Consider the following 27,928-nt stretch of genomic DNA (forward strand, 5'->3'; position numbering starts at 1 on the left):
GCTCTGGATCATGTATAGTAGCTCTGTTCCTTATAAAACCTCATTGCAGCCCATAGTTAAACTTTTCCTAAAATTCTTGAAAAAACAGGGAGATGTTTTACTTGGATCCTCCGTTAAAAAAAAACGGACACTCAGAAGCTAGAAAGATAAACTAGACTCCTAGAATCAAGGAATTTTTTCCAAGAACTCTCTTTTTTACATCAGGATGACAACCTTACCTTGAATGCCATAGATGTTCTCAACATTAGTGGAAGCTCCATTTGAGTGAATCATAGGTTATTGGAACCTCAAATTACTTAGGTTTATTAATGAAATGGTCAAACTGTATTGTTTTACCAGGGATTGAATAGGCAGATGAAGTATCCCTGAAAGTATGTTTTTTTTCCTGATACCCATCCCTAAAAATAGTACACCATGATCTTAATTAGCTATACCTTTTTTAAAAGTGTAGTAAATGTGACCTAACTGTAACATGTTAATATGCTCCTTCTTGACTTCGCAGCACTCTCAACAATAACAACATCACTCGACTGTCCGTGGCAAGTTTCAACCATATGCCCAAACTCAGAACATTGTAAGTAGTCCCACTGAAACTGGCTGCCATTTTTACCAGTCCAGTATATCATTTTTTACCTCTATCAAGCTTTTTCAGTGGTCTATAATACATATACAGGTAAAGAAAGCATAAGCTCAATTTAAAAAAAATTGAGGTATCTTGAGGTTGATGAGTGTGAAGCCTATGTGTGTGTGTATGGCAGGTAATTCTGAAAGGTAAGGCTAACAAGTGACCACAAAGCTGATACTTGGGCTCAGGAGATAAAGAAGCAGTTGCATCCTTTTCCATCAGCTTTTTTAGAAGGTGGGGTCAATAAGTCTATGAAAATGGTTTCATGGCCTTTTCTCAACTGGGTTTTCCATAGTGCTGTATTCAGTCACAGAAAGGCTTCATTTTCTAACAAAAAAGACGGGAGCAGGGGGTATTCTCTTTTATATGTTACAGCTGTATAGAGAAAGAAATTGATGTTTTTTGAAAGTCAAAAATTTGTTTTACTTTGAGCTATTGAATGGGTCACTTTTCATTTAGGAACAAGGAAGAATCTTTGATTGGCTGTCAGATGTGATAAATGGGAAATCTTTATGCTTTTATTACTGTACTGCTAGCAGACCTAATTAAACTAAACTGGCTCTCCAAGATTCTTTGTAACATAAAATTATAGCATCATCCGGTAGTGCTATTATAATTAAAGTTGTGTCAGCATTTGCAATAAGGTCCCCATTTTTAGAGGTTATGACTTTCCACAGAACACCTCAGGCTTCTAAAACAAAACACAGTGAAACGAGTGTGTATGCAAGTGATTCAGTTCCAGGTTATTTGTTTTGTATGTTTATACTGAACTAAGAATAAATGTATACTGTGTTGAGTGGCAAAACCAGAATATGTCAAGATTTAGTTCTGAGATTCTCTTTCAAACAGATTTTCCAGTGAAGTGGGAATCAAAAATGAATGGGATGTTTCAAGAGATGAGTTCAAGAGTAGTTCTTACTGTTAAAGAATTACTTTTACAAAGAGCCTGTCCATTTTCTTTTAAGCATGTTGGGTTGCACAACTGTATTGAAATCAGTAGGGCTATTCACTCGAGTTAACATACCATTCATAGCTGGAGAAACTTCACACAGGTGAGTAGTTCTGTTGATTTTGTAACAGAATCATACCTATTCTTGCTTGGACAAATACAAGAGTACTTAAATCATGCTGACCATGGGCTTTTGGTGGCCTCAGTTATATTTCAAGAATAGAATTTCATTCCATTGTTTTGGGTCTGACACTTGAAAACATGGATGTCTGTACCTCTTTCAAACCTTCAAATACCATTTATATTCTGAACCACAAACTAGAGTGAATCAAATTAGCAACATTTATACTTTTTTGATGGAATATTTCGTATTTTGAAAATTTATTTTAGAAACAAAAGAAAATGGACACATAGAGTCCTAGATTATAACTGCAACATCCCATTTGCAGACAGAATATGCTTGTATAACTGTATTGATTTCAGCAGCATTAGTTCTGATTTGCAATGGTGTTCTTGCCTACAGCTGGCTACAGATTGTACTGAATGCGTGTGCGGTGTTGTGAGCTAGATTTGTAAAACACCCACCCAAGAATTACTACAGGAAAACACATTTCCTTTAATTTCTATTAATTTATGGGGAGGAAAAAAAGTGAGTAATTTAAAATCTTTTGCTTATGTTGATTACATATTTCATGTTGCTTTACGGACTTTTTTTTTTTGTAATGGATTAATTAGACCCCTTGTCTAAATTCTGATTTTCTTGCACTTCCTTTCCAGTTATTTAGTTAAGATTGAGCACATCAGCTAACAAGAACCAAAATTACATTCCTCTATTATGGATGATCCTGAGTAAGGACTTGATTTATAGCTGTGGACATCCTTTCTGTAGTTTGAGAAAATGTAAGAGCCATAGAAAAGTAAGAGCCAGAGAAAAGTAATTTACCTAATTTAGTGAATACATTTGTCTGATTTTTTTATCAATGGCAAAGTGCTTTTTGCCACTTGGCAAGGAGCCATGGTCTTGTGTTGGACCCTGCCAACAGAGAGGCGACTTAATTCCATCGCTTGCTGCCATTTGGTCTTTTAATTTCAGGCATTGCTTAGAACGTAGGTCCCTGGGAGCCAAAAGCAGCTAATCCCCCTTTCTGTGATTAAACAAAAAGAGAGGAAACCAGAAAAGAGATGTGAAAGAAAGTGTTTTATATTGAGTTATTACTCTGTCTTGTTCAGCAGAAAATGAATATGACCTGTTAAAGGGATTTTGCAGGCTGTTTCTATAGAGACTAATAATGGCCAGACTTACAGATATATCTAATTGGAAACCAAATCTTTTATTAACTTTTTTTTTCTGACAGTATATTATCACTATAGAGCAATTTACTTGAGACATTTTTGTCTTAATTTTCTATTTTTGCAGATCTGGACTAAAGAGTCCCACAGCAGCGTTCAAGCTCTTATGTATTTACTTCTTTCTTTCAGACAAGAGAAAAGAAGCTACAGATAGGTTACTTTATTAGGAAGACGTCGTTTTTTCTTCCAATTAATTAGACCACAAATAAAAAGTGATTTTACTGCTTGTAGAGTTTTATTTATGAGGATTTAACTCCCAGACTTTCAATGAAAGATGTGAAAAATTGATTCCTCATTAACAATTTTTATTAATAAATTGATATAGTTGCTTGCTGAAGCAGGGGCTGGGCAAAGTGGTTGCTTTCCTATTTGCTCTTCCTAATTTAAAGGTATTGACATGTTTCTTTCCGCGCAGTCGTCTTCACTCCAACAACCTCTACTGTGATTGCCACCTGGCCTGGCTGTCCGACTGGCTGCGGCAGCGGCCGCGGGTCGGCCTCTACACCCAGTGCATGGGGCCGCCCCACCTCCGGGGACACAACGTAGCTGAGGTCCAAAAACGGGAGTTTGTCTGCAGCGGTAAGAGAGACAGATTTGCTCACAGAGTCCTGTTCTAAAACGCACCTACCCACAGCTCAGCAGCGATTGCTGGTGTTGCGTGTTGACTTTTCCTGGCTTTTTCATGATCCAAGCATTATTGTTTATTAAAAAAGGCACTAATCATTTTTATCGCTATTTGTATATTGGGGGGGGGTGCTTCTGTCCTTACGAATTTTGTGTAAATGCTGCATTCATATAGGTTATATAGCCTTCTAAAAGTATAATTATGGGGGAGAGATGCAGAAAGTGAAATAAAAGGTGTGCTGACTGAGAACATAAGTCCTTTAATAGTAAGGAATTATTCTTTTTTTAACTTTATAGGTTGCTGTTTTTTCCTGATGTTATTTTCTACAGTTTAAATAATATTCTGAACCCCTAAGTAACTTTCTGAATGTTACTGGTATGCTTTAGTGCATCAGATTATTTTCTGATATGAAATAATGAAATGGCTAACAGTTCATTACTAATCACATTTTCTCTATTCAATTTTTTTTCCTTTATTCATATCTTCTAGATGAGGAAGAAGGCAAGTTTATCTTTCTTATTTAAATATTTTTAGTCTCAGATTGAAAATTTTCTGTAAACTTTGACTGCTGTTTCGAGTTTCCTCAAAAACATTAAAAACCAGCTGGAATATAGCTATCTGTCTTTTCAGTGATACACCAGGGTTATCTACTGGTTGGTTTTCTGCAGACCCCCAGAAGCCTATTGTCCAATATGCCAAAATTTGCACAGATCTATGCTTTTGAAAGAATTTTATGCGAAGTGCAATGTTTTGTCCTTATTAAACAGTCTTTGACATCAAAGTGTAAGCTATTGCCATCTTTACATTGCAAATGCTAACAGTATTCTTGCCATTAATTCTGCCTTTATGTGCATTTAAAAGGGCTCCTAACAAGATTGCTTCTTGTGTCTTATTTGTAAATGGCTGCAGAGCCCAAGTGTCAAGAACAGTTTTATAACTTGGTCATTATAATGCTGATTTTGAGGCAGGAGAATAACCGTGTTTTCTCCCTGGATCACTGTATTTTTGTTTAATAAAGGCAGGTGAAATATTTCCTGCCCGTTGGTATAAAAAGAGTAGTATGTGTTATTAGTTTTGGCAGCTGTTTGTACTTTTGTAACACATGCATAAATGTGAACTCAAATTATTATATTGTAAACTACTATCTCAGAAGACTAACCTCTTAAGTAATTCAAAACTTGAGCAGTTGTTATTTGAAATTGCAAGTAGGAACGACACTGGCTGTAACTTTCATTATCAATGTACTCTTCCAGTGTTAATATGTGACATTAAATATAGTGAGAGAGATCTTAGATTAAGTTGTGATTTCATAGCCGACAAGTTTCTTTTCCCTGTGAATTTCACAACAGTCTCTAGCTATTTTTACCTTAATTAAGATGGAAAGAAAAAGAGGACTTCGTGCCTTTCTCATCCCTTTGTGCCTTTCTGTATCATTACAAAACAGCAATTAAATCAATACAAGAATGAGTGAATTAATATATTATAAAATGTGCAATCTGTCTATTAACAGGAATATATAATAAGTTGTTTACTTTATAAAACACACCTAAATAGGAAGTAATTATGTTTAAATGCAATTATAAATGCCAAGTTTAACACACTGCGCAAGAACTTGAGAGGAAAAAAAAATCATGTAAATTAGCCACTTGAGTTAGTAAGAAAGGTAGATAGTGGGAGGAAGAAGTCTGCTGAGCTAACACAGAGACTGAGAGTATGAGCTGTGAAGTCAAAGCTTTCATTTAGTTTTGTGTGACTGAATGAAAACATCATAACTCGAAAATTGTCTGTAAGCGATATATAACTGAAGGACTATACTCAGATAAGTATTTGCAGTACAGAACATACCTAGCAGGACACCTAATTTTTTTTAGCAAAGTTCATTCATGCTAAAAATTTTTCAAGGAAATGTAAAATGTGATGTTTTGCTGTTGAGATAAGCTGGACTACTGTTTGATGGTATTGTGCGATTTTAGGAGCAATGCTTTTCCTTTGCAGGTCACCAATCCTTCATGGCTCCGTCCTGCAGTGTCTTGCATTGCCCCACTGCATGCACCTGTAGTAACAACATTGTGGACTGTCGTGGGAAAGGCCTTACTGAGATCCCAACAAATCTTCCAGAAACCATCACTGAGATGTGCGTAATCTGACCTTTTTTCTCTGAACTGGCAGAAAACAGTTTTTTTGCTAAGTAACCATTTTGTTATTTATATAAATTCATCCATTATACAGGGTAGGAATTTTGGAATACACATTCAAATTCAGATATGAAAGGAATTTGTAGGTATATGAAAATATTTAAGACCTTTATGTTCTCTTATGAGCCAGTTTTGTATGTACTACTCACGATCCATAGTTAAAACTGCATTCTGAGTTGGTTTTAAAAGAGTTTGGGAATGCTTGCTTTTCTGCAAGTGAGTGGCTTTTCACTGCAAGCTATAAACCCCATCGTCTTACAGGCTGAAAGAGTTGGGGCTGTTCAGCCTGGAGAAGAGGAGGCTCCGGGGTGACCTTATAGCGGTCTTCCAGTACCTCAAGGGGGCCTACAGGAAAGATGGGGAGAGGCTGTTCAGGAGGGCCAGTTATGATAGGAAAAGGGGTAATGGTTTTAAAATAGAGGGAGGTAGGTTCAGGTTGGATATTAGGAAAAAATTTTTTACTATGAGAGTGGTAGAACACTGGAACAGGTTGCCCAGAGAGGTGGTGGATGCTCCATCCCTGGAGACGTTCAAGGCCAGGTTGGACAAGGCCCTGAGCAACCTGATCTAGTTGGAGATATCCCTGTTCCTTGCAGGGGGGTTGGACTAGATGACCTTTGAAGGTCCCTTCCAGCCCTAACCATTCTATGATTCTATGTCTTCAGAGTTGCTCCCTGTGCTGGTTTTGGCTGGGATAGAGTTAATATTCTCCATAGTAGCTGGCATGAGGATATGGTTTGGATTTGTGCTGGAAACAGTGTTGATAACACAGGGTTGTTTTTGTTATTGCCGAGCAATGCTTACACAGAGTCAAGGCATTTTCAGCTTCTTCCACTACCCCACCAGCAAGTAGACTGAGGGTGCACAAGAAATTCAGAGGACACAGCTGGGACAGCTAACCCCAACTGACCAAAGGCATATTCCATACCATATGATGTCAGATTCAGCAATAAAATTTGGGGGAAGAAGAAGGAAGGGGAGGACATTCAGAGTGATGGTGTTTGTATTCCCAAGTGACCATTACATGATAGAGCCCTGCTTTCCTGGAGATGGCTGAACATCCTGTCAACAGGAGGTGGTGAATTAATTCCTTATTTTGCTCTGCTTGTGCACATAGTTTTGGCTTTACCTGCTAAATTGTCTTTATCTCCGCCTATGAGTTTTATCACTTCCACCCTTCTGATTCTCTCCCCCATCCCACTGGGGTAGTGAGCAAGTGGGTGGGTGGGGCTGAACTGTCTACTAGGATTAAACCACGACACTCACCTTCAGTCACTTTATTCCTCAGACTCCCTGTTAGAAAATCACAGAATGGTTTGGGTTGGAAGAGACCTTAGATATCATCTAGTTCCAGGTCCCTTGCCATGAGCAGGGACACCTTCCACTAGATCAGGTTGCTCAAAGCCTCATCCAACCTGACCTTGAACACTTCCAGGGATGAGGCATCCACAGCTTCTCTGGGCAACCTGTTCCAGTGCCTCACCACCCTCAGAGTGAAGAATGACTTCCTTATATCTAATTGAAATTTACCCTCTTTCAGTTTAAAGCCATTACCCCTTGTCCTATCACTACATAACTTTGCAAAAAGTCCCTCTCCAGCTTTCCTGTAGGCCCCTTTTATGTACTGGAAGGCTGCTAGAAGGTCTTCCTGGAGCCTTCTGTTCTCCAGACTGAACAACCCCAACTCTCAGCCTGTCTTCATAGGAGAGGTGCTCCAGCCCTTGAACCGTCTTCATGGCCCTCCTCTGGACCTGCTCCAACAGCTCCATTTCTTTTTTGTGTTGGGAGCCATATCTTTGTAAGAAAGATCAGCAAACTGTACCACCTGTAATAAGTATTCTTGCTAAAGTGGTATCCTCAGAGGGTAGTCTGAGAAGGCAAAGGGTAAGGTGGTTGAATGAGATCTATTGTATAGTCATCGTGTTAATGCCAAGTACCTGTAGATAGAAGAGTATGAATGCTGGTACGGTTGCGTGACATGTTGTATACAGCAGAAACATTTCTGAAATGTTCAACCATTCCCTGACAATAGAGCAAAGGTGCTGTAGGGCCTGCAGGCTTCTAGAGCTATGTGGCTGAGAGGTTGTGTGGGCACAGTAGGAAAGTTACTGCTGCATTGTCTTCTGCGCAGGGGAGGAGCAAAAGCAAAAGGTGAGCTTGCTTTCAAGAAGGGCAGAGATTCAGTGTGAGCATCTTCCTACACTGGGGATGGCAGAGGCAGAGTTTTGGAAGGGAAATTGGGAGTTCCCATTAGGGAAATAGTGGGAAAGTAGCTGTGTCAACAACCTGGTAAGGAGAATCTGGCTGGAAGTAAATGAGTTGGAGAGAGTATTCAGAATAAAAAGCTTATGAGCACTTTGATGATATAAGATGGTGCTAAGAATTTCAGATAAGGGAGGTGAGGGGAACAGATGCTTGAAGTGAAAGGGAAGAGCTTTCCTAAACATATATCCTGTTGTACATAAGATCTTCTGGAAAGTTTGAAAACAGACCTCCATAAGAAGATTTTAAAAGATGAAGTAGAATTTAACAATTTTAAGACAATCTCACGGCTTGTTGATATGTGCCCTGTGTTTTTGAACTTCACAGAATTTGGAACTACTATGGTTTCTTTTTAGAATGTGAATAATAATCACGTCTGTTAGTTCATTCTTACTGCTGTTAAGACTGACCTGCCTGACCCTACCTGATCCAGTTCAGTCATTCAGCTATATAATACAAACACTTCTACCTTTTACCCCTCTCAGAAAAACCTCTCTGCTTGCAAATGAAGCGACTACTTCAGAAAATCTGTGCTCAGTGCCTGAGAAGGCTGCATAGACTTTTTTTATTATTTAATAAGTTGTATACTGGCTTTTATACTTGCATGTGTACATCTGTGTGCATAGAGAAGGAGGAAGAACATTGCAAGAAAGAAATAGGGAGTGTAACTCAAACATTCCCTACTATATTTCTGTCTCTAACCACTGGGGCTAACCACTGAATGATGATAACAGACACTGTAAGACTGACTTTTGCATCACTATCTTCTAGACCTACATAGTTTAGTGGGAGTACAAGCTATTAACGACTTTACTTGCTTGAGAAATTCAGTACTAGAGATTGCAAGGGTGTTCTTGACTATTTTAAGCGTCATCACTCCCAAAGAAATGATAGGATGAGAGAGTTACTAGTTGAATCTGAATCCACTGTTATAAGAAATGAGCATAAGGTGAAAGGAAATGGTAGTTTACAGAATGGAAAGGTGCTTTCCAATAATCTGTTCACTATACCTTGTATGTAAGAAATGCTGTTGAGTTTTAAGCATGTACTGGTGTGATCTTCAGCAGTTTATTGACCTGGAGAGTAAAAGCAACCACTTTACACTACCTCCAGCATTTGGCCAAAAGTTTTAACAGATTGCAGACTGAGGCTCAATGTTTCCTGCTAGGCTAGGCAGTGTTCAACTCCCAGAGCGAGGCCTTTTCACATTCTGAGATCCATAATCCATTAATAAATATGTATTTGTGTGCTTATATAAATATGTACAGTATATATATATTGTGCTATAGCCTATATGCTTTATAGTGATACAGTGTAAACTATGTAATCACTCTATTGTATCTAGTTTGCTAAATAAAATGCAGATCACAGTATTTTGCAGTTAAATAACACCTTTCATGCCATAAGACGTGCACATACATTTGTTCAAAAGCTGGTGCAAGAAGAGAACATTAGAAAGCCAAACTTGAGTAATTATTTTATATTAAACAGATACATACCAGTGAATGCTGGTGTGATAAGAAAACAGAACTTCAGTGATTGACTTAGATTTTGAGTAAAGCAGACAAAGGATTGAGATAAGATTTGAACCAGTGGTAGGCTGCACTTAACATGCATTGAGAACAAAACTTTCCAGTTGAGTGGAAGGTAAGGAGAGAAATGTACAAGAAACAAAGAAAATAAGGTACATGAAAGGCTCTGAAATGGAGAGATAAACTATGTGGAAGAATTAGAGGACCTTGTGAGTATTTGATGAGAATGACATGGTCTTTGCTGCTTCTTTGTCAATAGGTTGAAGAGGATTTGGAGTTTTGACAAGTATATTTCAATGCTTCTGTGGGGAAAGCTTTACACTATACTGGTTGCTTTAATGTGAGGAAAATAATTAGTGATTGTTCTTTCATGTTTTTCATGGGTGGCAGGAATATTTACCATCTTAGCGTCAAAGAGAATGAGAGAGAAAGCTGGAGAATGAGTGGTTTATGGACTTAGAAATGTTTTACTGATAATGAAGCGAGGGAAGTCTACGAGACTGGATCAAACCAGGAATCTACTCTGGCCAGTGGCTCACATCAGTTGTCCCTGAAGAATGTTCTATAAACAGCAATACAAAACTTGAGAAGTAAAACACCCAAAGGACAAATATTTTCCTTTCTCACAATGTGTTAGGGTTCTTTTTCTGAAATGTGAAAATTTGCATAGCTTTCAGGAAAAAAAACATCCAATCTGCTTTAAACCTTGCTATGTATTTAGTCTTCATGTTATTTTAGGCTAATAAATTTTATGGGAGGGGGTTGCACTCAAAGTCTTCCAGTTTAAAATATAGTCTTTGAAAATTTCATTAATTGTCCTTTGTCTTTGCAGAGGGAGGGAAAATGCATTCAGATTCATAATTTGTCATGCCACTTTCTATTTTGCATTCCACCCTCATTCATCTCTTCTCTAAACTAATTGTTCAATCTTTTTGGATGCCAAAACCTCCCATGTCTTAATTAATCTCCTCTTTTTTTCTCTGAACTCTTTGTTTTCTAAATTTTTTTGACCTGCAATGACCAGAGTTGAACACAATATTCCAGATGATACCATCACTTCATGTTACTGGAATTTTAGTTTTCTTTCATTTGCCTTTTGAAACCTAATACTCACTTGCTCTCTTTAACTGCCAGTACATGTTGCACCATGTTTTCCATTGAACTATCCATGAAGAGTCCTAGTCCTTTTTTCTTAGCTTTCACAGTTTTGTTAGGAATGAGAAGTTCATAGATATAATCCTATTATTCCATCCACAGACACTTCTGAACACAGAATGCGGTTGTATGTTACTTTTTAAAGCTGCTCTGTGAAAGACGTCAGTCCTCTCTAATTCTGACTAACTTCAACATGCAGAAAGATTATGACATTCCCATATTTTTATCATACAATAAAAAGTGTTTAAAAGCTTCATTTTTAAAGAAGTACTTTGCAACTGTTGCTTATAGCAACTCCTTGAGTTTAGATTAGAAAGAATGATTGTATCCTATAAAATAATCTGGTTTTCACTTACTCCCTATGTGGTAATGTTGTCAGTATGCCAAAATGGTAGCTGACAGTAAACACTTGAAGAGATGAGACCATGCTGTCATGGTAGTGTTGAGAAAGCTGAGGAGCTGCTGAACACAAGACAGAAGGGTGTAGTGGGCACTGTATTTCCACCACCGTTGTACAGTTCCCACACACATGGCTTTATTATCTTAATCACCAGTTTAAGCACATTCTTTGGCAGGAGCTTCTCACTTCTCAGGGAGAGAGGAAAAGAGAAATGTGCTGGTTCCCTGTTGTTTTCTGAAGAATGTACAGGATTTAACAGCCAAATTATTATTTATTCACTCAGCTTTATAATACTGCTATCACCAGATTCTTGTGCACACCACAAGAAAATTGGCATGATACTTCTATTTTACATGTGCCAGACATTGTCCAATCTTTTCAGTACTTTTCCATATTTGTCAAGCTTTTTCTGTATTTTCAAAAGAACATTGTAATCTGATTTCCTAAACACACTTCGTTGACAGGAACATTTGAAAAATCCATAATAGTTTCAAATTCCCTTACTCTGGACAAGTTTCTTCACCCTACAATGTTGTCCCCTGTTTATAGACTGTATTTGCAGAATCCAGTGCTGAGTACTACATGTCATGTTATGCTTCAGCCAACTTCATGGTCTGCAAACACCTCTGGTGCTTACATGTTTCCTACCTTTTGTCTTTGCTTTGTTGTATCTCATGTAAATAACCTTTTCCCATAAGGCTGAAATTAAACTTCATTGTCAGCCCTCCTTTATAGAATTTTTTATATATTTGCTTAATATTGGACAACTTTTTTTGTGAGATTTCATTTTTCCACCCATTTCTGCCTCAATTCTTTGTTCTTATCTGTATAGCAGGTTACTCTTAATAATCCATATTTAGTTTTTGAAGGTCTAGTTATTTTTTTCTTGAAGTTCTTGTGCAGTTTTCCCTCAACACATGCTGGTGTTTTTGTGATGTTTTGCCATGTTCTCTAGCCTTTTCCTCCATCCTTTCTCTAAATGGGAAGCCTGGCATCGTTCAACTCCTCTGGACCTTGTGAGTCATGGATTTCTTTCTCTTTGCCCAACACAAAGTTCCTGCAGATAAAATGTTGTCTGATATGTTTCTGCATGAAAATACTTTGTATTTGTTACGTTGTCAGTCCGTCCTTCTGGTGTGTAGAATTAAACTGTAGCTTTTAATGTGTACATTCCAAATTGAAAATTTTATACTTTTTTTTTCCCCCAGGGGGTTGATCAATTAACTTGTATCTAAATAATGTGCTAAAAATCCTTTTAAAAGGAATACTGAATTTCTTAAGTGTTAAACATCGGCTGTTTCAACTGAGTAAAATTTTGCCTGTTCAAGTTCTGAGCTCTTCAAGGAAAAAGAAAAGAAAAGGCTTTCTGTTTAGCATCTAGTACTGATGTCATGACTTTACATTGTCTTGATAATTCTGCTGGATGACTGTTTTGGGATGACATTTTAAGACAGTAGGAGCTGTCTTCTCTGTTGATGGCTACTTCTTCTGTAGCAGAGCTGGCAAGGAGACTATGTGTTTGCACTGCACTGCAGCCTCCCCGTCTCTGGGTTTGGTGTAATAGCCTAAACCACTGAGGAAAATAAGCTTGCACTGGAAGCTGAAGTGGTTTAGGAATGAGCGGGCGTTCTGTGATGGTGGGAGCAGAAGGAGGCAAAGCCAAATGCCCAAATGTTGTTTCATTCCAGTGCAGTTGGATTTACTGGCGAGCATCAGGTTGTTGAGAGAGTTTTGTCATACCACTCTGTCTGACTTCTCAGTCGATACAGAAGTCAGTTGGCTAAAACTAGCAATTCCCATTGCATGAAGTCAATTAGCAGGCAATGCATTGTCTGCCAAGTGCCTCTTGGGAAGAAGCCTTCAGTTACAGGACGGCTTATCTCCAAGTAGCTGCCAGTGAAAATGGAAGGAGAATAAAGCCTGTGGTGGTCCTCTCTTTTTCCCTTCTGGTGTGATAAAGCTCAGAGTAAAATTAAGTATTCAGCATCTCAGTAAATGTAATTCTTAATATTCATTGACTTAATACAATTGTATCTGTAACAGTTGCACCCTTTCTGCAAAATTAATTCTCTTTATTATCTAAAGAAACTCACAGCTAAATAAGAATACCTAAGCTTTTCTTTTCAGGGTCTGTGTGATTAATGTTGTATTATTTGAGAAATAAATACTTCATATCCCATATATATAAAAAAAAAAAAAAGAAAGATAATCAGTTGAGCACCAAGACTCTTCCAGTTTTACTGCACCTACTAATTCTGCAGGAAGCACAGAATTAAAAAGGTGCACAGATACACTTTTGCCTCTGGGCCAAATGAAAATGTTTCGTACCATAAATGACCTTCAGGAAACATTTTGGGAACTTAAGAAAATTTCCCATAGCCCTATTATATTAATGTCTGTATTGTGAATATTGTGAGGCAAAATACATTGCCTGTGAATCTCACACATTAATAGTCTTCAAACTTTTGTTATTTAGTGTGCCTGCCTTTAGCCTTTTTCCATTGACTTAAGCAAAGCATGCTACGTTATTCATTTATTAGAAGCCTGATAATCTGAGTTAATTTAGATTTGTTGTTTAAACCTCTCCCCTTTTCCAGGGGAGTTTAAACCTCTCATCCCTTTTTTTTATGGGATGCTCTTTCCTTGGCATGTTCAGTCTACTGAGCTTAACGAACTCCAGTGGTCTGACACACCTAGCTCTTTCTCCTTTGTCATACAGCCCATATATTAAAGGCATTAAGGTCATTCTTAAGCTTTGAAACTATTGTTCTAGTTGGTTTTAGAAAGTATAGCCTTTCTAACGGTGATAGCATTTATCAGCCTCTATGCAGGCATTCCTTCCACATTTTAGTTTTTCAGCACTGTTAATCTCTTTTCACTTGGTTGCATTTTAGAATTCACCTTCTGCGTGAAAATTCTTTGAATGATCAGCAGAAATAGCTCTGGTTCCCTTCAAATAGAGAGTTTCTGGCATATGTTCAAACAGACTATCAGAAACCTTACAAATAGCAACCCAGCTGCAATTCTAGTAATTGTACTGGTAACTTCTCTCAGAATGGTGTAAGTTGCAGGTTCCCATTTCAAAAAAAAGAGGCCAAAAAGCCATTAATGAGCTAGACTACCTCATGAAATGCTGCTCTTATGTTCTTCTGATCTTCTCTTCTCTTCTGGGGCTTGAACTACCAGTCAGAGTGGTTGTAAAACGTCTTTCCTTACTGTAGTATTATAAATGAAAGAAAATAAATAAAATTGCAATAAGTGTTTCTAAGGATGGTGCGGAGGTGAATTACCTGCTCTGATGACCACAGCTTTGTGTAAATGATTAATTAAGCAATCAAGCATGGAGTTAAATTGATTTTTGTTTCATTTTTGTTTATATTAAAACCATTTAAGTAATCAAAGGAAGGACTGAATTAAATTTGCTTCTTTGTACAAGGGTGGCAGTCACTACAATGGTGTTTTGGGGAGGAGGAAAGTTTACTAGAGGGGAGGGTGACTGGAGGGTTGTCACTGTTAACTAAGCAACAGTTGTATAAATAATTTTAGTCTTTTTAAGGGGCAGAAAAGAGCCTAAACCACATAATATATGAAACAAAAAAAACCATACAGGAGTCAGGAATTTTGACAGTTCACTTTGATAAGCCAGTGTAGTGAAAAGTCACTGACTTCCTAATTACTATGGCCTTCAAGCTAAAGTTGTTCTTTCTTGTTAATGGAGATTTCTGATGTTTGAATGCCAAAACTGAAGCTGTACAGTTGTTTCATGGTAACTTTCTTTACATTTCCCATGAGTTTCCCAATTTGTCCTCTCAGCCTTGTCTCGTCTTACCTTCCTGATTTCTACTATTTTTCTTCATGTTTTCATCTTCCTCCATCGCATTCTCCCTTATACTTTGTTTTCATAAGTCTGTTGATTAATGATTGTGTGTTATGCCAAGCACTCAACTACATCTTTGTGATGTTAAGCAGGATTAAAAGCTCCTGAGATTGCTTCTCACAGCAACACTCAAATTATATTAAAGGACAAGAGGAAAAAAAAAAAAAAAGAAAGGGAAAGGAGAGAAAGGGGAAAAAGAAGACAGAAAAAGGGGAAAGGAAATGAGATCTGACAGAACTGAACTTGACAGGTGGACTTAACCAAGATAGAGTGACGAGTGACCTGATCACGCTGCAGACACTGGGGAAGTGCTTTGCGTAAATGCAGAATTTTATTTGAGAACTGAGAGCTCTATATGTATCTTTTCCAAGCTAAGCTTGGCATGTGTGCAGTTTCACCACTTCTGTTGTCTTTAAAAATTCATCCTTAGCTAAAAGCCCAAAGTACAGCCTTAAATAAATAGCTATTGAATAGAGAGACTCTTACACTGAGATGCAAAGATGCTTCTTAGAATAAGGCTTTACAGAGAAAAGTCACTTGGGAATGGTTTAGGCACGTTATTGAAGACAGTTCAAAGACTCACATAGCAGGAAAGCTCTGAAATGTCAGAGATAAGGCAGCTTTCTCTATTTTTAGCAGCTCCAAGTGTGATTCGGCAATGTACAGTAGCCTGACGGAAATGAGAGCAAACCCTGCATCTTCGCAGCTTGAAAGGAGTGATGGCTCTGAATGCTGAGGGGAGGGTGCAATAAGTTATAAGACAGTAAATTGATGGTTGTTTCCCAGTGCCTGCATTTGTTTCTGCTTTCTAGTTTAAATCAAAACATTGGTCTTTTTAGGACTTATCCAGAATGTTAGCTCATAAACATAATTTACCTCTTAAACAGTTAAGCTGTCAGCTGGAGGTCTTGCACATCTACTGAAGTTCTGGAAAAGTTTTGCCAAGTTGGTTGTTGTTGATCTTATTTCACTACGTATTATTAAGATTTTTAGTAGGTTGCAAGAATCTTCCATAACCGTATCTATCTTTATCCAGAAAATATGTGTTAACCTTCCGATGCTACCCTAAATAGATAGATCTCTTTGGTTTCACTATAAATGTTTCACAGCCATTTAATTATTCTTGTGGGTCTTTTTGAAACTTTCTGATTTCTCAAAATCTTTCATAAATTCCTGATATAACAAATGCATACAATACTGCCAGTGTATGCAGGTGTCGTGAAAAGATGATGTCCACTTACGGATAAAAAAATTAAAATAATTATTATAATGTTCAATTGCTTGTGAATACTGATACATACTTTGGTCAGTAGGAAGCCAAAAAGTGTGGCAGCCTTTGAATTTTCAGAAATTGATGGACTGAAATAAAGCACACAAAAAGATAAATAACTAAGTACATTACTATTTGCTAAATGCCTTTTTGGCAATTTACATGATCTAATATTTTCTCAGCTCTTAATCTGACATTCCAAACTTTTGAGCAACTTCATATAGCTGCCATGGTTTTAAAATTAACTTTTCTCATATATGCTTCTTTTCAACTATAGTGCGTCTGTACTTTTCTTCAAGTCTTCTCTTATCTTCCTCCGTTCTCAAAGGTTTTTAAGACCAGTCCTGACTAATGCATTGAGCTTGATATTCAATTTTTTTACCAGTGGACTGGAGAGGCATTCTGCTTTTCAGTGAAATACAGTGCTTTTTCTTCTGTTTTTCTTAAAAGTTACTGCATTTTTATGTCCAGAAGCTTCTCTCCAATAATAGGACATGATTTTTAGATGAATTATCATTAGCTACCATGTATTAGTTACATGCTTATCTTTATCTTAGAAGTTTGTTCAAACTTTATCTTAGAAGTTTGTTCAAGGACCAAAAAAGGATCCCAGTGAAATGGAAATATCTGGTGCAAAATAGCTAACATGAAACGAAAATTTTAGTATCAATATACACTGCGACTGAACTTTTCCACATTCTGCAGCTCCTAATTTTAAAGGTCACACTGTTTATTCTCTTATGCAAATACAGCCATTAACTTTGGAAATCTTTGTATGAAAATAAACCTAATACTACTTTATAATTTTACTAGAAATGACTTGCCATTCCCTATCATAAGTGACACTTGATTTAGACTGTTCATCTCTGACATTGATGATGTGAATACAGTTCCCTCTGTATTTTTCTTTTTTTTTTGGACTGTCACTATTTCTTAGCAAAACCATTATTTATGCCCATTGCAATATAAAGCAAAATGGTTTGCTTTATCAAAAATGTAGAAATTTGCTAAAATCTTAACATCTTTCATATGATTTATGCATATAAAACAGACAATAATTACAGGTGAATGGCGAAAAATCCATTATCTATGAGACAATGTATTGAATAAATGTGAACTGAATTAAAATTGGGCGAAAGAAATCTATTGAGGTATTAACTTCATTACCTTAATATATTTAATTTGCTAATATAGATTTCACTGAATTACATTTAGTTTATCTTAGGGATTCCAACCTTAATATTTCTCAGGCAAAACTTAAAATATATTCCATCTGACTGCTTCAAAAATAGGTGGTTTTGCTAATTTGATAGCTAATCCTTTCTGCTTAACGCACACAAGAGAAATGATTGTCATGCTCTTACTCAAATATCTTCCTAATCTGAAAATTACTGGTAATCATGTGGCTTTATGCTTGTTTTTAGAGGAGTTTTCTTATTTTAGTTGTCAGACATAGTGATTTTAGTAAGTAGAATATTTAATCTCTTCTTTATTAGTGTATTTTCAGTGCTGCCATTGCTCACATCTTTGGCTTTCTTCATACCCTTGTGTCCTGTCTTAAAAACTAATTAAATTCAGAAGGCAGAGGATAATTTCAGCAGTCAAGAGGACGTAGAGTCACAGAACACAACAACTGGAGAAGAAACATGTAGAACCAGCACTGGTTTCCAGACACACTGGAAGTAGGTACTGGCCAGAATGAACAACGTTCCACCTCTGGGGCTTTTGTAAAAGTTTCTGGTGGGTATTGAAGTAGAAGAGGCACCTTGAGGCACCTCTCTGTACTCTGCCAAGGCAAAGAAAATAACTGAAGCATGGAATAAATTAATATTTTATATAGCATGAAGGGAAGCTGGAGAAGGCCTATCTAGCTGTTCCTGACAAACCCTCATAGATCTCTGACATCTGTGTCACACTCCAAAGATGATGTTACTCTTAGATTTTATTTTCTCATATGACTCTTCACTACTGATAACTTTTCCTCAGCAATAATGTGAGTGAAGTTATTGTAAAAGAAACTATGGATACTGACTTTTCACTATTTTGTGCTTCATCATCAATGAAATGCCTTCTTCCTTATTTGCATGTTGCTAAATACATGGTCCAATAAGCAGTAAGCACTTGTGAAAAGTATTCTTAGGTAAAAAACTTCATTTACAGTTTTGTAACAAATTTGCGGTGTAAGTCCATGTATTGTTTAACAGGTAGTTGTTGTGGTTTAACCCCAGCTGTCAACCAAACACCACGCAGCCGCTCGCTCACCCTCTCCTGCCCTCAGGGGAATGGAGGAGAGAATTGAAGCAGTAAAAGCAAGGAGACTCATGGGTTGAGATAAGAACAATTTAATAATTGAAATAAAATAAAATTAAAAGTAGTAATGATAAAAATAACAACAGAATATACAAACAAGTGCTGCACGGCACAATTGCTCATGCCTGCTGACCAACGCCCAGCCCGTTGTCGTGGATGAAAAATTTTAACATTTAACAGCAATTTAAGGTTTATTAATGGTATGAGGTCGATGAAAGGTTAAATTTTAGCAGCACTTAATGATTAACCAATTTAAAGGATAGCAAGGTGATTCAGTAGGGTATGTTATAATTAAAACAGTGACTTAATTACAGATTTGAAAATGACAAGATTCGCACTAACTTGCTACAAAGTATGCTAAATCAAATACATGTATGTATGTATGTGTAAAACATAAAGTGTGCAGACAGATAGAAATATTTGGATCCAGTGAGATATAGACACCCACATTTGTGAAGGCAAATGTGCATATTCAAACACATGGAAGAGGCTAGCCTACAAGTAAAATTTGCCTCTGGAGTAGGGAGTAAATACTCACAATGCGCATCAGCATTCCTCAATGGGCAGCAGTTGAGACTCAAGGATGGTAACTTGCCTCGGCCTTCCATCAGCTTTGTCAGCAGGCAGTCTGCAGAGTTGGTACCTGAGAGGTGTCCCAGCTCATGGGAGATGCTGGTCACAGCCCACTGAGATCCAGGAGAGCTCAAAGGATCTCCCTTAGAATCACTATTTATAGCATCTGAGATAATTTACTTTTGTCAGGTACTTTTCCATTTTCACCACAGTTTGTGTTAGATAATCTTTGGCAACTTTCAGAGTGGGCTGCAGTCCAGTCAGGAGGGGTTCCAGGTATGTTTCCCAGGCCACAGGAGTTCAAGTGTAGTCAGGGAGTGCCTAACTGCCCTAATGCACTGTACCTGTACCTGGGACAGAAAGGTAGTGGACTGTTTCAACTCACTGCTCCAGTAGATGAGATTAAAAAGCATCAGATGGTCCTGGCCCACTGCAGTTGCAATTGAAACAAGAACAATGTTGGTTGGTGCTAAGATCACATTGGGGTCTGAGGAGAGGTCTGCACCACCACACCCGTCCTCGGCTAGCAGTCCTGAAGAAGTGAAATCCCAAAATCGCAATCCCAGAAAGAGAGGGAGCCGTCGAAGAGAATGAGCCTCCTTGCCAACCCTCATATATGTACTGAGCATGACATTGCATGATATGGAATATTCTAATGGCCAATTTGGGCCATCTTAAGCCGAAAATCAAGTAATTGTGGGTCAGTTGCTCCGGCTATGCTCCCTCCCAGCTTGTTGCAGACCCGCACACTGGCAAAGCACGAGAAGTGCAACAACTAAAACCATCAGTGTATTATCAACATTCTTCTCATACCAAATCTCATACTACATCCAAAACACAGCAGTATTCTAGCTACTAAGAAGAAAGTTATCTCAGCTGAAACCAGGTCAGTAGTAAGGACTCCTGCTATGCTCTCTGTCTCACAAAACGGTGGGATTCTCAAGCTAGTGTTTCTGCTCAATGAGAAAAAGTTGACAAGTCACTGCTTGTGGTAGGCCAAGAATATAGTAGGATTACATCCATTTTTTGTGAACTTAATACAGTCACTCTGAGCAGCTCAAGTAGTTTTTATAGTATACAACTCTCATCAAAAATAGGCTAATTATAGAGGCTTGAACTTGACTCTAGGTTACTCAGGCTAATTCCACTGGAGCCACACTCTGAGAGATGCCAACGTAACGACGAAATAATTCCTTAAGAAGTGGTGCATTTTCCCTACAACTTACATCTGTAACAATTAAAGAATTAAGGAACGTAAAGCCTATCATCATTAATGGTGCTGTAGAGTTCAGAGCATGAGATGGCCCTTTCTATGATTGTGCTGGTTTTGGCTGGAATAGAGCTAATTTTCTTCATAGTAGCTGGTATAGTGCTGTGTTGCCGCGTTTAGTATGAGAACAATACTGATACTACACTGATGTTTTTGGTTGTTGCTGAGCACTCAAGGACTTTCAGCTTCCCGTGCTCTACCAGATGCACAAGAAGATGGGAAGGAGCATAGCCAGGACAGCTGGCCCAAACTGGCCAATGGGATATTCCGTACCATATGATGTCATGCTTAGTATATAAAGCTGGGGGAAGAAGGAAGGGGGCGAACGTCTGAGGTGATGGCATTTTGTCTTCCAAAGTAACTGTTACACGTGATGGAGCCTTGCTTTCTTGGAGATGACTGAATACCTGCCTGCCCATGGGAACTGGTGAATGAATTCCTTGTTTTGTTTTGCTTTGCTTGTGTGCACGGCTTTTGCTTCACCTATTAAACTGTCTTTATTTCAGCCCATGAGTTTTCTCACTTTTACCCTTCTGATTCTCCCCCGACCCCACCAGGGGAGAGTGAGGGAGCAGCTGAGCGGCTGCGTGGGGCTTAGTTGCCAGTGGGGGTTAAACCATGACAGTGATGAAAAATTACGCAAACGCAGGTTTGGGACTTGCTTTTGAGAAAATGCGATGAATTGTTTAATAGCTTTAGAATGACAATTCTTGTTACTTTTTTGATGTAATGCAGACTAAGGAGTTGTCTGTCATTTGCAATCAATCCCCTGAGGAAACACTTGATAGAACAATTAGACTGGATATTAACAGTTTGGCAAGCTTTAGGGCACCATTGACAGTGATTCTTTAAATGCAAATATTTAGGAAACTGTCAAGCAGATTTATTAATACACAGAATTAGAGCCTGAAATTCTAAAGTGCAAGTAATGCAGTTGTTCAAAATACATCTTTTGTTTTGTTAGACATGGATGATATCACAGATTTCAACAGAATTCTTTTGCTGCTAAAGTTAGAAGAGACATTAGTGGATATAAGCACTCTGGAGGTGCAGTTGTTGAGAAAGAAAAAAAAGGTACTTTGTTTAATAGCCTCAAGGACTCCTGTAGCAAAGGGAGACCATTACTGTTTCCTTATTTTAAAAACAAACAAAAAAACCCCAAAGACCTGGCAGATGTTGCGTATGATGAGAGATGTGTATTGCAGTTCTTCAGATTCAGGAGCTGCACTGAATCCCATCACTGAAATCTATTTTCTGTTTTCTGACAGCTGTTTTTGCCATTTACTTTAAAAGCAGATGGGGAAAATGCAAAGAAGAGCTGTCAATTTTATTACCATGTATAATCTGCATCTGTGCAATACATCAGACTCATTGCACAGCTTACACTTTCTTCTCTGTAGTAAAAATTCTTTTGAGCTTTCTTGACAAGCTTCTTGCAGACTGTCTGTAAATGAGTAGATGCTTGAATTAAAGGTATAAATTAATTAACTGCTAAAGCCACTGTTGACCAAATTTTCTTAATTTACATATTATGTTCTGATTGTTTAATTATAAAATATATGGACAATTTGCTGCTCCATATTCAAATTCATGTTTTCTTAAAGATGTTTTGTTTTATTTTATTCTATTGTTACAAAATACTGGTTTTTTAGATATATCTCTGACCCCTTAATGTGGATTTAGGTGCAGCACATCTCCATGCATTTTTTACTTTTCTCTACTAAGCAGGCTTAGTATATTGTACCCAATCTGCATGATTTAAAATAAAAATTATTCTGTAGAGAACAAGGTTTTCTTCATTCTCAGTCTGCCCTCTTTCCTGGTGCAGAGGTCTTTCAGAGAAATGACTTTTTATAGTGGGAAAATAGGCTAGTTTAAACGTGTCAGTATAAATAAGCATGTTGTCTGTCTCTGTAAGTGCGGAAGTGGTAATCAGTAATGGTGTGCTGCAGGTTTATAGTAGAGAACATCGTCCTCCTGGAAAGTGTCAAGTGATTTACATGTCACAGGGGTCTCTGGGGACCCGGTGGGAAGAATCTGTCTACTGGCTGGGGACCTACTTTGGTTTGATTTGATTAGGCTGGAAGTCACAACTGCAGAAGCACCTCTGTTTCTTAGAATAGTAGGTGGTTGTACATTATGGTGTCTGCAGTGATAAGCATTGGGGAAAAGATTTAGAAAAAGGAATGTTCACAGTACATTTCCTAGATAGGAGAGATTAGGGAATAGTCTTCAAAAAAAGGTTTCAACCAGTTCGGCAGTGTTAAAAGACAATAAAACACGTATTGATGCAGGACTTCTTTGAAGTGAAACACTAGAAGGAGCAGGAGACTTAATACTAAGAGCATTAATTAAAGTTTGTGTGATGATGGGCAGAGTACTTCTTTTACGTGAAGCAGTGCAAGCTTTGATGAAGCATGTACTTAACTGTCTTACTCCATTATCTTATCTTATTAAATATGCTACTAAAATTGACTGTGGGTTTTGAAAAAGAAACCACCAAGGCACTGTTTGTGATACATAGATGGTCATTTATAAAAAAGAATGACTTCTGGGATGACTTTGAAAGGACATGTTGTGCACAAAATTTAATACAAGTTCCATGGAAAAATACTGATATTAGCTTTTTGTTCTTCTGTAATATAACAGTACTTCTGACTATGTCATTTGCGAGCACTTAGTAGCTGATTTTTTCCTTAATAGATAACTTCAACACATCCTATTCTAGAATTAAAAATATTTCATTTAATATGAGGAATTAATGTAAAGGAGTTTTTAATTACTATGGGTTTTATCAGTAGAATGCAAATTTCCTTTAGATATTAGTCTATCTGTGCTTGTGACTTTGCAATATATCTAATTAGATTTTCTCTGGAACAGTAGATGCAAATTTGCACTCTGTGAAATTCAGCTGATTCTAGGAAGATAAAGCAGAAGATTAGAGGATAACAAAGCTTGACAATGTGAATTTGATTTACTTTCTTTATAGACAATGTTACATATAAAAGATTTTTCTTCTCTTTTATGTAATCTTATTTTTCCTTTCTTATATTAATCTCATTTTCTAAAACGTGATCTGTTTAGGTGCGTATACTTTGGCGTGAGTTAAGAAAAGACATACTTAGATGATCCTACTATAACAAATCCTTTATCCAGAAGAGCTTGTAAATTTATCCCAGCACTGCACAGTCTGTCTATTAGACTATAAATTTCTCACTAAAAGGAAATGTTAGGTAAAGTTGACATGGAGTTCATTTTACATATCCACCAGTGAATTGGTAATTCGCTCTGTTAGAACTGCTAGAAAATTAGCTTTCAGAAAGATACAGTAGTAGGGTTTCTTCAGGTTTTGGACCCATATAATTTGTACACAAAATGGACAGCAGTAAACTATATCTGCTATTCCGTCTTCTCATAAAAATTGGCATACATGTATCCTGTAAGTTACTTCAGTTTATAGAATGAACGTATTTTTAAGTTAAAAAAGTAAACTGGAAAATTGTATCTTGATTTAACGCTAGACCTTGTCTTTCTAGAGTTATGTGCCATATCGTGTCCAATTAAGAGCATTATATGTTTAAAGATAGGTGAATGTAGACTGGAGCCCCTCCAGCACTAGGTTACAAATCTCTATATCATGGGCTAATTAATGAGTAGCACTTCTACATGGGTCTTGTAACAGGCTTGTGTGGGAGCATCGACACTGCAATAACTGTCTCTCCTATACTCACAGAGGCATTTTTCCCCAATGTCTCTCTCTCCAGCAATTCAAGTCCTCCTCTGTAACATGGCCTGATCCTTCCCTGTCCTTTTTACTGTCTCCTCCCCTTTCCAGTCCTCTGCGTATGCCCTATGTGTTTCCCTGTGCAAGACATTGTTTGGCTCGTTTTCAAAGCTACACACCTGATAAATGTCTGGGGCGGCTCTCCCTGGTGGTTAGGCAGTTGGTTGCTGCCAAATAGAGTGTGTAACAGGAATGGATGGATGGCTGCCATTCCCTTCATGGCTGGGTTAATTTGGTTTCTCATCTCCTTCCCGTCGCTGAAATAAGGAAATTTTTCAAAATTTATTGTCTGAAAGTTTTACCTCTCTGTGACCTAGCCAGCTAGTAACAAACTGTCTAGCTGATAGCAGGCCTAATCTTTATTTCTGGGAAACTAAGCCTAGAAATGTAGTGTGAGAACAAAATTACTTGGGTTTGGTCTAACTTGGTGTTGACCTTAAGCAAGTTTTTACTTATTCAGATGTTTGCCTTCTGCATCTACTCAAGTGTACTGGAGAAGAGTGACTTTGATCCTTTATAGCCTAGTCTGATGCAAAATGTGTTTCATGGATGCAAAAGGCTCAGCCAAGGTGAAGAAAGTGTCTGAAAGAACATCGTGTTTATGGAAAAAGATAACAATCTTGTGCCATGGGAATCGCTGCAGTGTTTAAAATATACCTGAAAACTGTAGCAAGGTGGCAACATTTTCCTAGTTGAGAACTTTTAAAAATATGAAACCCTATCTAAAACAGCTCTGATGAGGTGGGATTTTCTGTGTGTCAGGAAGATTTTTTCTGAGGCTTTTTTTTTTGTTTTCTTGGCTTCTTTATAAGCCATTCAAGACCAAATTCAGATAAGGTAAAACATGGTCAGACTTCAGAGATTTTGAGTATTAAATGTATAAATATCTTCATCTGAGCAAAACTTCACAAAAGCAGAAAAAATCTTTCTTTAGTTCAGCTATACTGTGATTTCTGGAGAAACTATGCAAAAGAAGTGTTGCAAGAATAGTTTCTTGGAAAGGCTTACTCAAAGTGCATATTTGAGCTTATTAGTTACACTGCACACACAGACTCGAATGTCTGTTTATCAGAGCAACAGTGAAACAGAAGAGTTAATATGACAGGTGTAAAAGCAAAAAAATAAGCTAAAATTCCTGCATCTAGATTTAAAAAGTCTTTTTGTCCTTAGATTCTGAGTCAATGTCTGAGTGATTTAAAATAGTGCAGTAAATTCTACAGAATTTTGATTTCTTATGTGAAATAGATTTTTAGTGCTATCTTTATGTACTTAGATCACAATAAGAGTTGATAACTATGCATGAAAGAGGGAGATAGAAAGCTTATTAGATAAGCATGGTATGTACGTTTGGGTAATACTGCTTTTTTCCTGTTGTACCTTTAGTACAAATAGTTTCATTCCTTATGTCTACATAACAGAAATTTTTACACTGCCATAGCCAGGAAACACTGTGGTGTGTGAAGAAGTAGCTTCTATTTCAAATGTGCTTATTGCTGAATCTGTTTTGACTTGTTGGCAAGCGGGCCATACGTCTGTATCAGCATAGATTTCCCATATGCAAAGCTCTGGAAGTTCAAAAAAATTCTTGAAAAACTGTTACCATCAGCAAATTCACACTTTGCAGTATGGCAGGTTTCAGTCACAGTCACTATACATACAAAGCAAACGTGGCCAGTACATAAACTACAGTTTTAGATAGAAATACTTGGTTAAAGAAGTTAGAAGTGTGGCTGTGCATTCCTAGTATGATATCGTAAAGAAAGTGTGTAACGTACTGTATCTAAAGAAATCTTGTGTGCATGTTCAAAAATAAGGCATTTGCCTTACTGCAGGTAGCAACATATGTTATTTGTTCTACAGGAACGTTACTCTCCCCTTTTTTCTGGTTTGCATATTTGAATGATTTTCTAAATAAAACTTACTTGTAAAAATTGTTGCATCTGAATAATACATTGGCAGTCAATTAACACTAACTTAAATTTGATTTTTGTAATGAAAATTTTAGCTTAAATTTTTCAAAAATCTTGTATGCTCTGAAAATAAGTTTTCTTTGGATGTAAAATCAAGATTGGTTTTAATTTACGACATTATAGTCTATAGGTTAAATTGTTCAGTTTCACACACAAACCTAATCTTTTTGTAATGAAACCTGAAATGAAACGACCTTGTTTCTCAAGATAAAAATTATACTGAAAAACAAAGCAAAAGCAACCACCTTTGTTAAAGTTGTCCCTTCTAGTTTATTACAGCTTTAGAATGTGATTTGTTTGGGGTTATGTATTTTTATATTGTTGCTATTCTTTTGCAGACGGTTAGAACAAAATTCAATCAAGGTCATACCTCCTGGAGCTTTCTCACCGTATAAAAAGCTTCGAAGAATGTACGTACCAAATAATTTATATTTCATTTTTTACATACACACACATATATATAAAAATAATAAAAAACAAGTCAAGGTCATATGGAGGAACTGCAGTCAATGTGTAAGCATCCAAGAAAGTTTGGGCCGCTGGAAGATTAACTGGTATGACAGCCTGATTATTAAGATCATATAGCATCTTTGTCACATTAATAATAATTGTTTTTACCAAGTATTGAAATTATTTAACAATAAATAAATAAATAGAATAAATGCTACTGTTGTGAACATTCAATTAAAAAAAACAAATTAATGAGTATAAGCCACTGTTATTTTGGAACATTGTGAGGCTGCATAGTCCTGTAGCCATAGCAAACAGAGAATTCTTTATAAAATGTACTTAAGCAATTAGGAAAAGTAAATATTTTTGTAATTTTTTTTTCAATCGTTTGAAAGGTCTATTTTCAACCATGCATTTTGTTTCAGTGTATGGCAATTTTAGTGGGTTTTTTGTTAAAATTCTTTGGCAGTGTTTCACATGAATATTTTAATTACTCTCTCCCTTCCATGCCTAATTCTAATTACATATTATTTTAACGTTTGCTATTTTGAAAATAGCTTAAATTAATTGAATCAATTTTCATTTATTTCAGTGACCTGAGCAATAACCAGATCTCTGAAGCAGCTCCAGATGCTTTCCAGGGTTTACGTTCACTCAATTCACTGTATGTATCTCTTTGACATGTAAAAACAGAAGCAAATTTCTCATATTCTTATAGTGAAATAATTCTGGATTTTTGGCTCTCTGCAGAATTGTCATATAAGTTTGATCAATTCTGAAAGATGTAAAAATAATTTCAGATGTTAGAGTGGTAATTGAGTATGTATCACAGCTGGACACTAAAAATGTATGGTTTGTTTTTCTATAAATACGTTCATGGCAAGGAGATGAACAAAACCAAACATTTATTTTATTCCCCAGTTAGTTGTTCTTACAAACGACAAATCCACTTACCAAGGTCCCTTGGTAAGGCTGTAAACAGTGAGGTGCTGATTCTGCTGAGAGATCTCTGGGCAACACACCTTTTGGGAAAATGTGTGATCCTGCTACCTCACAGGACCACAAGGATCTTGCAAGTATCAAGTTGTTGCTGCTAAATTCCCTTCAGGAAAATGGAAATTTTTTATTTGAAAGTCAAAATCACATAGTATGTGCCTTTCATAATGGTGGCTTTGTTTTATTATTTCCTGGTACAGTGTCCTCTATGGCAATAAAATTACAGAACTTCCAAAGGGCCTATTTGAAGGGCTCTTTTCTCTGCAGTTGCTGTGAGTATTTTTTTTTAATATTTATTCTATTTTGGGGTAACTCAGAAGGGTAAACTTGATGAG

General features: G+C 37.0%; 1 protein-coding gene across 8 annotated transcripts in view; it reads left to right on the forward strand.

The window, feature by feature from the left end:
• Positions 1-27,928, forward strand: part of SLIT2 (slit guidance ligand 2) — a 277,792-nt gene that overhangs the window by 175,593 nt on the left and 74,271 nt on the right. For 5 of the 8 annotated variants that reach the window (XM_086612331.1, XM_086612333.1, XM_086612334.1 and 2 more), the window contains exons 7-12: positions 503-574; positions 3,340-3,503; positions 5,545-5,683; positions 26,486-26,557; positions 27,190-27,261; positions 27,794-27,865. In XM_086612331.1, coding sequence (XP_086468457.1) covers positions 503-574; positions 3,340-3,503; positions 5,545-5,683; positions 26,486-26,557; positions 27,190-27,261; positions 27,794-27,865 — 591 coding nt within the window. Of the gene's footprint in view, positions 1-502; positions 575-3,339; positions 3,535-4,038; positions 4,051-5,522; positions 5,684-26,485; positions 26,558-27,189; positions 27,262-27,793; positions 27,866-27,928 lie in introns of all 8 variants that reach the window. The other 3 variants (XM_086612337.1, XM_086612336.1, XM_086612332.1) reach the window with 3 other exon arrangements.

The sequence above is a fragment of the Tauraco erythrolophus genome, chromosome 5, assembly GCF_009769465.1.
Source record: "Tauraco erythrolophus isolate bTauEry1 chromosome 5, bTauEry1.pri, whole genome shotgun sequence".
NCBI lineage: Eukaryota > Metazoa > Chordata > Aves > Musophagiformes > Musophagidae > Tauraco > Tauraco erythrolophus.